Source organism: Frieseomelitta varia, unplaced genomic scaffold, assembly GCF_011392965.1.
Source record: "Frieseomelitta varia isolate USP_RPSP 00005682 unplaced genomic scaffold, Fvar_1.2 scaffold_207, whole genome shotgun sequence".
Lineage (NCBI taxonomy): Eukaryota > Metazoa > Arthropoda > Insecta > Hymenoptera > Apidae > Frieseomelitta > Frieseomelitta varia.
In genome coordinates this window covers 1,234,952-1,248,043 of record NW_025109828.1, presented here as the reverse complement: position 1 = coordinate 1,248,043, position 13,092 = coordinate 1,234,952, and the positions used below count along the sequence as shown (strand labels likewise).

The following is a 13,092-nucleotide window of genomic DNA, read 5'->3' as shown; positions in this document are numbered from 1 at the left end:
AAAAAAAACAAAAAGGAAAAAAGGAAAAAGGGATCAAAGAAAGTGTCTAGTTGTGTAGAAAAATCGCGAAACACAGCGCCGCGTTGGAGCAGTTACGCTCGAATTTCGCGCGAGCGTCTGGCAAGCGCGCGAGATAAGAGCGTGTTTGTGGAAGGTATAATTGATGCCGAGGCCCGGTCTCGGATCGCGTTTGCCCTTAAGAGTTTGGAACTGGGTGGAGAAAATATAGGTTGTCTCGGTGGAGTGGGCCTTTGGAGGGTCGCGGTCGCCCGCGGTGCAACACGAGGATGATATATTCGCTGCAACTGCAGCTGCGCCGCGCAGACACCACACTGGCTGGCTCGAGAGGTTTCGCGGGATTACGAAACTTTTCGCTCGTATCCCTGCACGAAAACAATGAGGCGAGATCCCCGTGGATCTTTTCTACCATCTTGAACACCTCCTGTCGAACGATTTTTGCTACTCTTTACATCCTTCGTACGCTGGATGTTCATCAATCTCTGTCGAGTTTTCGAAACATATTTTTTTCTCTTTGAGAAGTCGCTAGATTTCTGTCCGTGATCGAACAAATCTCACGATGATGAGACTTGGCGCGTGTATATGTAACGTAGGAACGTGTACGTCTTAGGGAAACGGGTTGGCAAAAAACGAGCAGGAGACGGGTAGTTTTAACCGATGCTCGTCAACGAATCGGGAGTGTTCCGGGAGCAACGTTTTAGCCTAAATGCATTTTAATGAAATAGAAGGTAGCAGGCTGCGCTGGCGTTGCGCGAGCGTTCCTCACGGTGCAAAAAGTCGCGTGGCTTTACGATCAACGAGGAGACATCGCGCACTGTAATTTCGTGGTACTCGAGGGAGGGGGAGGAGAGGCGCGCCACGCTATGCTCGCAGGCATAATTGATACCCTGATTTCACAGTGGTGATTCATAATAATCAGCCAAGAGATCGCGAGCAGAAGCCTGCCTTCCGTAGCGACGTTCTATTCCGTACGGCAATTTGATATAATAAAAGTACGCCTTTTTCTTGTAGCACCGTGCTCTCGATACACCTCGACGATTTCTCCGCGATGTTTTGCGCGCGCGGCAAAAAACGTCGCGTCAGGCCGCCATTTTGAAAAGAAACATTGTGCAGAGACATTTGTTTGAAACACATTTGTCGCAACGTCACATTTTCCGCTTGTCGCATTTAGCAATAAAGTGTCAGAGTTTATCTCGTGTAAAATTTTAATTAAATTTCTGTGATTCTTGTCGTTGCATTTCGGCGCGAATCGGTTGATAACGTTGCGTGCGCCGTTCTACGTAATCGTACGAAATATGACGTTCTAATAAGTCCTAATAAATTGTCCTGTGGCCCTGTTCTTTTATTTTCGCGAAATGTGTCTCCCTCCGAGTTAACAACTCGGTTAATTAACGTTTACGCGTAAGGAAACCGTAGACGCGAGGAGCTTCCATTCTTACACGGCGCTGCGCGGCGCGGCACAGCGCGACGTTCGCGTACCGTTAACCTCGCTATCGGAGATTCGAAACAATGTCGGCCGTGTCGCGCGTGATAGATGGTCCCCGTGGCTGTGTGCTTCTCGTGGCCGTTTTCTGGCGCGATCGCCGTGTCAGCCGGCAAGGGAGAAACGGGATAATTAGTCGTGCCGAGAGCCGCGAGGTTCGCGCGAGTAAACGGCGTGTAAAGCGAGAACCGCGCCACGGGATAATTTGTGCGAGTTCGTTGATCCTCCTTCTTGTCCTTTTCTCGTAATTAGTCAGCGAGCCGGCCGACGAGCAATAACTTTCCAGCTTCGTTGCTCGGCTGCCTGGGCTTAACTGGTCGTAACTGTGTTAACAACACAGCTTCTTCGGTTTCTTTCTTCGAAGAAGGATGCCATTGTGAGAAATTACGCGCGAGGAGAACATCTTGCGAATATTCGAACTAGGATCGACGAGTTGCTAGAGAAGAATAAGAAGAAGAAGAAAAAAAAAAAAAGCAGAAAAAATGAACAAGGTCGGCCTTTCCATAATATAGCAAGAAGAATATTTACTGTATTACTTTTGTTTGAAAATGCGTTGCGTGTAGCGGTTGTCAGATTTCAGCAGAAACTGGGAATTTGAGTCGTTCGTTGACTCAAGGTAACAGCCAAGGACTATCTCGCGGTACGACCTCGATTTACGTCGATCTGGATGTTGGACAGGCGCTTGCGGAATGCGCGCCAAGACGAGGAGGAAGACCGGTCTGGCGTTTGCGTGCGGCGATCGCGTTAGACCGCTGAATATTTCATTCATAAGCGAGCGATCAGCGTGTTCCGTGCTCGCTGGCGGAGCGGAGCGCGCGCGCGCGCGCTCGCGCACGGGCAACGATCGCGCGCGGCACGTAAGTACGGTGTGAGTGGCCGCGAACCGTGCAACGCCAACCGGGGCTAAATCGCGGCGAGTTGCAGTCGCAATTACAATCCTCTGAGCCCCCGTGAATGAAACGTCCGTCCTTTTTTTCCTTTCTTTTTTCCCTTCTACCACCACCTCCTTCTCTTTTCCTTCCGCCTCCTTCCTCTTTCTGCATCGCGATTCTATCCTGCTGTGGAACGCCGCGCGGCTTGTTGCGCCACTGAGAAAAGAAGCCGACCTTCCACCGGGTCGAGGGTCACGACACGATGGCGATTCAGCGACACGCGTGGGTTTCGCTGATTCAGACGGTGGGTGCGCGCGTGGGTGTCATTGTTCGTCTACTCTCTGTGAATGAACTGCGCTCGCACGGTGTGACGAGGGTTTTAATTGGCGGGACGAAGGTTTATCTCGCGGAGGGAAGGGAGACAACAAATCTGGAAATAATCTAGAAATCTTTCTCTCGGTTTGAATTCTTCGCGATTGAATGTAATCAACATTCCCTTGGAGAATACGCTTCGTATGTATATCTACGAACGATGCCTTTCTGTTTCTTTACGCTTATCGTCGTATCGTCGTGAGTCATTGAACGTTAGTCACGCGTCAGTTTGCGCAAGTTTAACGATAACGAAGAACAACAAGCAAATGTTCAACGTACGTTTCACTCTCCGCTTCGAAAACTACGAAACTACGAAATATTTCCTAATATGCTGAGATAAGTTTTTCAAATTTCGACGAACGAAACCTACCTTACGTTACAAGTCATAAATTACAAATTACAGAGATAAATGTATGACTTAATTTATAGATTATAAATTATACAAGATACAGAAGAGCTGGCGAACTAAACTGACTAATTCTTGGTTTCGCGTGCTTGCAGAATTTCCGGGAGCATCGGATCGACGGAGCAGCGTTGCCCCTGCTGTCGGAGGACCACTTGACCGGGCCGATGGGCATGAAGCTGGGCCCAGCGTTGAAGCTTCGCGCGCTGCTGGCCCGAAAGTTGGGCGCTTGCACCGTCTGTTTGCACTGCGCGCACTGCCATCAGACGCCTTTGCCGGCGTTGAACGCGGCCGCGGCCGTGGCAACCGTCTCACAGCAGCAACACCAGCAGCAACCGCAGCAACAACAGTTGCCTGGAAGGCGGCCGAGCAGCACGGGGAACTGACAAACAATGGCGGAGACTCCTCTGGGCCCGGAGGGCACGCTCGCGTCCTCCGCCGATCCGAACAGGGCCCTCAGGATAGAACGGCGCGTATCACGTCCCGTACGTAAGCCGGAAGTGGTCTTCAAGAAGCCCATCAAACAGTGACACTGCGGACACTGTGCTGTTGATTTTCGGAGGCTCCGCCTTGTCCTTCGCGTTGCGTATTCCCTTCCTGAACGTTCTACAACGAGAAACAGTTTTTCACATGCAGTACCTGGGAAAAAAAACAAAAAAAAAAAAAAAAAAAAAAATAAAAAAAAAAAAAAAAATAAAGAAAGAAAGAAACAAACCACTCCGTCTCGGAGGCAAAATTTGCAATTTGCTACGTTATTGTACTTACTTGCTTGCTTACGTTTGACGACTAGGTCGTGCGCAAGTGTAGAGAGAAAGAGGGCGAAAATTAGCAAAATCAGCCGGAAGTACTTAATCTTTTATATTGATAATTATCAATCGGGTGTAAATAACTTTTTAAGTCTAGATTGTTTTTTCTTTTTTTGCATTATCATTCACGTACGTACGTAGTCACACTTTCAATTGTTTCAAATTGTCGAATTTTTCATTCGAGTTACGCTCGAACTTTTCTGATCTTTACCCACTGGAAAAGTTCGATTCGACGAGTTTCAATCGTCACGAATCGCCGAGTCGAACAATCGAGCCTTCAGAACGATACTCAGTGCCTGAAACAATTTCTGCAGCAATTTCGAGCGGGGATCGGTGCAATTGCCGAATTCTTCGAAATTTCGTTTCCCCGTGTTCGCGAGGAACTTTCACGCCGCCGATCAGACTCGCAGATAGATAGATCTTCTTTCGCCAAGCAGCAAGTGGAGGATGACTAACAAGTGTTAACGTTCTCCCGTTTCGCCGCTTATAAATTCGAAATAGACACGCGATGAACACAAAAGAGCCAACGCCGCGTGATAATCAAATTAATTGGGATGGCAATTAGCGATTAGAGCGCCTCGTTTGCGTGCTTAGTCGGGTTATATCCGGTCGCTGGAAAGGAGGAAAGAAAATGGCCAACCGGAAGCTACGTGTTCGATCTCCCGCGCAAGCAAGCAGCGTGTCAGCGTGTTTTCAAATCGGTTTCACACTTGGCGAAGGAACGAGTTCGAAGAGACTTTAGATATTTTCTTTTTTCTTTTTTTCTTTTTGCCCTCTTTCTTTCTTCCTTTATCATCAACGAAACAGTGCCTCTGTCTTTAAAGATTTGTCTTCCAAAAGAAAAGGCTGGCCTTTCGAGGCTGCTCCTTGTTACCTGAAATGTACTTGTGTACTTAAAAAGAAAATTACTCGAGTTTCGTTCTACGAACTAAATTTGCAAACTAGAAAGAAAGCCTGTCGCTGGAGTACGAGACATTCTAGTAATATTTACGATTAGTAAATTAGATTTGGATATTATACAATTTCAAGAAATTCAAATGCAAAGTTAATCCCACGGTGCTACGTTTATAGATATACGTGTTCTGTCAGTGGAACTGACGAGATGATGTATCACTTAGGTTTTAGATCGTAAAAAAAGAGTATCTTTCAGAACGATTTTAAATAGTGAAGCAGGAAGAACTAATAATCACCCGATTGTTAGACAAAACTCGAATAATTTCACGAAAAAAACCGAGCGTGACAAACACGGACCGTAAGTGCCGAGTGATGATTCTGTCCTTCGTTATCGAACAAAGAATTCAGCTGGTTAAAGATAAGAAGGAACATTAAGCGTACCGCAGTACGTGTAATATTGTACATCCAGCGAACCAGCCGAAAAATTGTTCAGCGATTATGTGTAGAAAAGGAGAAAAGAAAGAACGAGCGAATGAAACAGTTGTATGAACGAGAGAGTGATAGAAAGAGGTGGAGAAAGGTACACCAAGAATAGAGAGTGAAGAAAAATAAAGAGACGACACTTCACTAGACGGGGAAGCAAAGTGAAAAGGAAATGAAGAAAGAAAGAGAAAGGAGACGAATTCATGTGCAATAACGGCGAAAAAGGAATGTCGCTTTCCGACGCGGTACTTTTAACTTTACTACGATAGGATGATACGTATTTGCTCAAACCGTTGTTTCTTTTATATATTTTAACGAAGTTTTTATATGAACGTGAATTATAAATGATAAAGTATACTAAATTATATTTTTGCTAACGTTCTACGTGCAAACTACACGCGAGAAGATCCGTTCGCGGGCTATATTCTTATAGGGAGTACACGTGACGCACACGTGTCTATTTGTAGAGAGCAGAACATGCAGAAACATGCAGAACACGAGTTAGAAGACGATGTAACGTAGGAAATCGACATATATTTACGTACATTTGCGAGATATCGACGAACCCATAAAGATAGAACTTAGAGAGAAAATACTGTAAATTAATTTTCTTTTTCTCTTACTTGCAAGGCGTTTAACGTTTATTTATTTAGTAGTGAAACCGTTGCCTTATTGTACTCATGTAATGTAACGATTTAGCCGTAAAAGAGAGTGAGAGAGAGAGAGAGAGAGAGAGAGAGAGAGAGAGAGAGAGAGAGATAGAGAGGCAAGCGAATCGTCCAAGCTGGTTGTTAGAACGAGAGAGAGAGTTGATAAGTCGCGAGACGAGCAGTATTTTTAGATTTACATTAGCCTGAATTTACTGCAGATTTATAATACGTTTATAAATATTATGTATACGTACACTTACACGCGCGTTCTCGCGCGCGCTATATCCCGCCACGTGTCTCCAGCTTTTCGTTTTACCACGTATTTATATTATCGTTGTGATATTTCTCTAGTGTAATAATTATTGGCAATTACTCGATTACGTTTTTAACAAATAATTTCACTGACCTGACGAGCAAAGGGGAACACGAATGAAGTTTCAAGTATCAAAAACTTTACATCACTTGTTGTCATGAATTGAATTGAATCAACTGGGATTGATTGGTAAAAAAGTTTTTGTTGAGTGTCAATAGCAATTGATTCGTCTTGCCGTACCTCAGTCATGGAGAAACATAATTTGGAGAGTTAAGAGAATCGACGATACACGAGAGATACAGGGAAAGGAATAAACGTAAAGTTGAAAGACACGGGCGGACATTAACCGAGCTAGCGGCTTTTACTTAAATCGAGATCATTGTACATAACGCTTAAGCATTTATTTATATCGTGCTTTTACAAAAGGAGGATCCGTAGTATTTTATTTAGTTTCGTAGCAGAGGTTCATGCACATCATTACCACGTTAGCACGAGATCGTTAAATTGTCGGGCGGGGTGCGAACGGGATGTAGAAGCAGACAGCTGCGGGATTCGTGTGTTTTTATTGTGTAGGTATTTGTTGGAGAAAACAGAAAGAAAGAACAATAGGAGGTATGAAAGAATATTCGTATGTACGTGGGATTATTTAAAGAACGAAAGAAACGAGAGAACGCACACACGCACACACACACATATATACAGTATATATACATATATACAATATGTGTGTATGTATATATATACAGAAAGGGACGAGCATGCTGGAGAAAAAGAGGGATAAAGAAGCGAGCGATAAGGCAATCTTGTGATACTTTGATGATTTTATTTCTCACCCATTTTTTTTTTCTTTTTTGACGATTTTATTTCTCACCCCTTCTCATCCTTCCTTTCCTTCTGCGATTTATTTCCCCGTTATTACGTACCAAACGTTACTCTATTTTCCTCGCGAGAAATTTCCTCCCGACGTTCCCCATTTTTTTATTTCTCCATCGCGCGTCTGTCGTGTATTACTCTACCGATTAACAACTGTCATATTATGTATAGTAGAAATTAATGGTGGAAAAGAGAACAAGAACAATACATTGTTTCTGTTAAAATAAACCTTGTTGAAAAGTATCTGTGCTCGGCCAAGTTGCTTTCGCCAAACCCAAAATCACGCGAGGAAGGAAACTGATCTGCGGAGGAGGAGATTGCAAACTTTGTGAATATGGGACTTTTTCGCAAGAGGACTGTCGTCGTCGAGGCTTGAAAAAGAAATTTTATTATGATAAACAAGTGAACGTTGTCTTTGTTCCATTGCGCATCCACAAGTGGACGTTGCAATACAAACAGAAGACACGAACAGTGTGATAACAGTTTGAGCAGAATTTATATTTGCCTTTGATTCGTCACTTTGATCCGACGATCTGCGCGACGATCAACTTCCTCCTCGTTGGTTTTACAGTTTCGCCTGAAAGTGAAGTATTTGTCGATTACCCGATCGTTGCTCTCGCGTTCTCGCGATCAGCTGTGAAACTCACCTTGACGTGAATAGCGAGAACTCCGTCTTCCTCTCCTTTCAAGATCTCGATGTACGCGTTGCCATTTTGTTGCACGTTGACCACTTTCCCGGTGCATCGTCCGTCCTTCAAATTGCCAGAAATCACGTCGCAGTACGTACCAGCGGGCAAGCAGGTCTTCAGGGTCGTTCTCAGATCGTTCTGGTCACCGTTGAACGCAACGAATCCAGAATTCCCGCGGCAGAACGCGATCTGATTGCTACCGTTGTCCCACCAATTGTTGACAGTCGTTCCATGAACCACGTTACGGAAACGAACCATGTTGTAAATCTGTCTCCAGCGGTGTTCGCAGATCCAACCGTTTCTGCAAGTGCCGTCCGGATTGATAGCAGGAGACACGAGATTGCCGTTGCCATCTTGAGGTGGTCCTTGATCCTTGCTTTGGAAGTCGAAGGAACTCATTACGCGCGGAGTGCCGAACGGGTGAGCCAGCATGAAGGCGACGGCCATCTGCGAGTAATTTGGTTAAAAATTTTACAGATGGAGCAAAGTCTCTCTGGATATCTGTTGGCAAAGATTCGGCAGTTTTGACGTTTTAGACAGTATTGGAAATGTTGGAAGATATTGGAAAATTAATAAGGTTTCTTTCTTGTTTAAGCAACGAAAAGTAACTACTTAATATTTGTAGAATCTTTCGCCAATCTATAGTTGTTGTTTTTAATAAGAATCTGATAGCCGAAACTAAAATTAAAGTCCCATGAAACGTCAGACGAAGAGCAATCATTTGTCTGTTGACGTCTGACCATTGACCGACCTATTCTACTCGCGGACTCTCGCGTGGCCTTGCGCTGCAGTTTGGAGGCCAAACAAACAAATGATTATCATCTTTGAGACTTTTCGAATATCAAACACATACTTTACTAAGAAATTACTAAAGAAAAAAAGAATACAATTGTTTTTCTTTTTTTCTTTTCTTTTTTGCTAAATATTCTTATTAATTAAATTCTTTCCTTGAAAATAAATAAAATTTTACTTTACCCTGTATTTTACGAAAGTGTGAAAATGTAAATTCACGTCGATGGCTTACCTTGTACATTTTCGACAATTTGTAAGTGAGTACATTAGGATTGTCGCGTTGCGTGTCGTGATTATCGACGAAAACGAGAGAGTCTTGCGAAGATAAAAGGCCCCACTTCTCTCCCCAGTTGACGAGCCATTTCAGATTGTTGTTACCTCGGAAAGCGTTGGAGATTTCAGCAGCGTACTTGAACTCGATCACGGCGGCCAGTTGATTGTACTCGCGCTTAGAGATCGCCTCGTTGCCGTAGTCGATCACTTCTTGGTATATGTATGGCCGAGCGTTCGCAGGGAAACCGTGTTTGGTGTTCAGGTCCTTTATTCTCGAGTAAATGTTGTTCAAGTCGCTTGGCCACATGTGCTTCGCAGCGTCGATTCTGATTTCGAAACAGATCGAAATAGAAAGCGTCTCGAGTCAGAACGTGAATAATTTCTCCATCGTTCGTTTACAATTTCAAGCAGAATTTTTTCTTTCAGCAAAACATTTTAACAGTTCATAACTTATTCTCAGACACTTGGAAAAAAGAAAAAGAAAAAAAACCGAAATGACGAAACAACGTATTTACGAACCGGAAGCCAGCAACGCCCGCGTCGACAGCCGCGTTCAAGAAATCCAGCAGCTTGGACTTCACGTACTCTTGGCTCTGATCCAAGTCGTGAAGGCCGGTTAATTCGCAGTTTCGTACGTTCGACGGATCGTTGTAATTGTTGACCGAGCAGGGTTTATGAAAATGTTGCTGGTGGTAGGGCACCTGATAGTACTCGAATTTGTACGTGTCCGCCCTGGAGTTTCCAGTGCCGTGGGCGTTGTTCCAGTTGCCGGACATGTGATTCAGAATAGCGTCCACGTAAATTCGGACACCGGCTTTGTTGCATCTCGCGACCATGTTGACAAACTCCTCTTTCGTGCCGGACCGCGTGGTCCACAAGTAAGAAATCGGCTGGTAACGTTCCCACCATGGCCTGTTGTTGATCACCAGGTTCTCTTGCAACGGCGACACCTGTAACAGAGAATGCGAATACAGCAGAAGAATAATAGAAGGAATAATAAATGGAAAGATGTTGTCGTGCCATGTTGTACAAGTTACATCAGATGGAAAAGTTGTTTCTTTCTTTTTTAAATCAGAAATGGTAAACAGATTAAACAAGAATGAAAGAAAAGATCCATGTAAGAATGTAAGAGTCAAGAGTGTATTACAAGTTTATGCTGACGCGTCGAATGAAACGAAACGATGTCAAAATTATTTCCTAAAAATTGGGGGCGAGATTGTTCGGTGGTTTCTTTACCTGTACTCCACCGTATCCCATTGGTCCAAGGAATTGTTCGCACTCCCTGGCAATGTCGTTCCATTTCCACTCGAAGAGGTGCACGATAGAGTCGTGGCCAGGGACGAAGTGAGGATTTTTATTGGTGTTTTCGCCCGCTGCCAACGCGAGAGCAGCCAACAACGTCGCAATCGCCAGCATCGTAGTTGGTGTGCGTTACAAAATGCTCTGCTCCCCTAATATATAAACTCTCTCGCCGCTGGTCGATTGCATAACCATTTTCTGCATCCAAAGGTCAACGCTGCAATTACATTTTATCGATACGTCTCGTGTATCTATTGTTCCACTTTTCCTTATCTTCGCTAACAATAGAGGAAGAAGAGGCCTGTTAGAGTAAACAAAATACTTGACGTAAGTAATCAGCTAGAATGTTTTTGATGACGTAATCTCAGTTTTTGCGATGATGATCTCAGTTCTTCGGATGGGTTGATTACCGCTTGTATCGAAAATTCGAAATACACAGAAGGAATAGAATTAACTTAAAATAAACTTAAAATCAATCCACTGATGCAAAACTGATGCACGGGTAATTATAATTTTCCAAAGATCAGACGTTCCTCACAAAGAATGCCAGGTACAATTTTGTTTGACGAGTTTCGAGTATTGTTTAACACGAGCGTGTATCTTGACACGTGCATGAAAATCATAACGAGTGAATAATAATTCATAAAAGTACGTGACTCGCCCGAATAATTGATGCATAACTAATCCCAAGTTCAAAGGCAGTTAAAGTACTCGCTGCAGTCGGAATTTCATTATCATATTAAAAACGCCATCGATACAAAGTATCGTTGCTCAGCCACAAAAGAAAGAATGCAGTCTTCTTTCGTTCTAAAGTGCACATTTCGAAGATGGTACGTGTAGCTATCCTGTACAGCCTATCGTTACAGGCTATCGTGTATCGAATAACACCGTGCGTTAAATCATTTGAAACCAACAAGAAAAAATCTATAGAAAAAGTTGTAGAGAGTTGAAACCTGTCGTAAAATTGTTGGCCCGTCGATCTGATATCGCGAACGTGATTTTCGAATGATGAAAGGAAGGAAGAGAGCGAGAGCAGCAGGCTCTGCGCTTCGTCCGGAATAATTACGAGCGATGGTTAATCGGTCGAGTACAGAATACAGAAGGATCAACAAGCAACAGCAACAACAACAACAACAACAACAACAACAACGGCAACAAGAGGCAACCACAGGCCGTAATAGACAGCAACGTGGCTCGTTATCAGCGGCGGTGGCTCGTACATATATATCGCCGCGAAGCTTGTAAAGTACCATTTCGCTGCGGGGTTACAATTACGAGCGAGGCGCGTAATTAAAAGCTGATGTCTCTCATTTATTAATGCTACCGAACGAGTTTAGCCGCGCTGTCGATGCACGGCCGTGCGGCTCGCTCGTTTTAATGCCAAACGTCATCAGTCTTCGACCATCGTCTCCTTCCGTTCTTCCACTCTTCCCACTCGCCGCGCCGTGTAATGGCACGCCGTAAAAAAAAAAAAGAAGAGAAAAAAAACAAAAATTCATCGCCAACCACGGGAAATTCCGAGTTATCTCACTTTTTCATTTTTAGAATTATATCTGTATCGTCGTTCATTAATATCCATCTACAATGTAATAACACGGAGGAGGATTCAATTTGTTTCGAGATCCTTGAATAGAAGTAGCTGGAAAACTTGAAAAAATTTATCGTTTAGAAGATCATTTTTGCGTTCTTCTGTGCGTCAGTTTGTTTCACCTCCGATTCTTTTTAAATTCCGCCTCATCTTACACGTTTCATGCACATTTGCAAGCTTGATTGTTATTCCAATGAGAGAGTCAAATGGCTCGATCGGTTTACGTTCTTCGACTTAATTATTACTCCATTGTTTTCTGACACATAAGATGTTGGGTGAATTCGACAGATGTGTTCGTTCGAAGGTTCGATTTATTTAGCGCAAGGTCAGTTCAAGTTTCGTTATCGATTCAGAATAACAAACAGTAAATAACAAGTAATGGAAAAAGCATGTTATTTATAATAAATGAAATTGAAATTATCAGATTATAGATATAAATTATCATGTTTGAACAGCAGAGTGGCAGATAAAATTGTCGTGATTTGCCGGACCGAGTAGGCGACCGACTGGACAGAGAAGGAAGCAAAAATCTCTCGATTGGTAGTTCCGTGACATCACGCTCTTCTCACTTTATTTCAATTCATTTGGCTACAGAATATCACAACATGATAGAGATCGAACTTTAGATAGAGTTCACCGTGAAACTGATCGATGAAATCGAAACATTTTACCGTACGCATCGACAGGGGAGTAAATTTCAAAGTGAGGAGAGTCCAAACAATGTTTAGGATAATTTCCATTATACGTGTAATTAGAAACTTGTTGGTCAAACTTATTATTCGTCTCGTTAAAAGTTTCCTCTCGCATCGAAGAAGACGCGAGAATTTCGATGAAAAGACTGCATCGATTGTACGAAAATTGTCTCGATTCGATCGACTCGATGGTAACGCTGCGACGAGTAGTCAACGCCGTTAGGCTGCTCAACGATATATCATTTTTTATTATTAACCATTTCATTTTCTTTCTTTTCCTTTTCTGTTATTTCGTTTACGCACACTTTACATACAAAACAGCAGAAGTAACGATGCGCACAGACAGACAACGATTACACTGATTAAGTAGACTACACCATATTCATAAATATACTCTTGACACTTATGCAACTGAGCCGCGTACAACGTGACGATAATAAAATACAATTCTCCGACAGTGGCGGCTGCGATTTAGCTTCACGGTTTGATGCTCGGTTCCGTTGTTCTCCTTTTTCCTCTTTTTTTTCCTGTGTTTTTTTCTGTTTTTTTCTGTCTTTTTCTTTTTTTTTTTTTTTTTTTTTTTTTTTTTTTT

At 43.3% G+C, this 13,092-nt stretch overlaps 2 protein-coding genes across 2 annotated transcripts in view; one reads left to right on the top strand and one right to left on the bottom strand.

Annotated features, from left to right (window-relative positions):
- The window catches only part of LOC122527029, a gene marked incomplete at its 5' end in the record, with an annotated part of 70,188 nt that extends 63,240 nt beyond the window's left edge, over positions 1-6,948 (top strand). The window contains one exon of the mRNA XM_043650812.1: positions 3,247-6,948. Coding sequence (XP_043506747.1) covers positions 3,247-3,534 — 288 coding nt within the window. The remainder of the gene's footprint in view (positions 1-3,246) is intronic.
- A 200-nt stretch (positions 6,949-7,148) lies between these two features.
- Positions 7,149-10,370, bottom strand: LOC122527017 (alpha-amylase-like). The gene is made up of 5 exons (XM_043650794.1): positions 10,158-10,370; positions 9,441-9,871; positions 8,881-9,247; positions 7,815-8,303; positions 7,149-7,744 (listed from the first exon to the last, which is right to left on the bottom strand). Exons 1-5 carry the CDS (start codon positions 10,335-10,337, stop codon positions 7,733-7,735), a joined length of 1,479 nt encoding a protein of 492 aa, XP_043506729.1. The 5' UTR covers positions 10,338-10,370; the 3' UTR covers positions 7,149-7,732.
- Between the last annotated feature and the right edge of the window lie 2,722 nt (positions 10,371-13,092).

Coding starts and splice junctions, on each gene's coding strand:
- LOC122527017 (XM_043650794.1), bottom strand. CDS start 10,337: ATGCTGGCGATTGCGACGTTGTTGGCTGCTCTCGCGTTGGCAGCGGGC. Junction 9,872..10,157: donor TGGGATACGGTGGAGTACAG/GTAAAGAAACCA, acceptor TCTCTGTTACAG/GTGTCGCCGTTGCAAGAGAA. Junction 8,304..8,880: donor AATTGTCGAAAATGTACAAG/GTAAGCCATCGA, acceptor AATTACTCGCAG/ATGGCCGTCGCCTTCATGCT.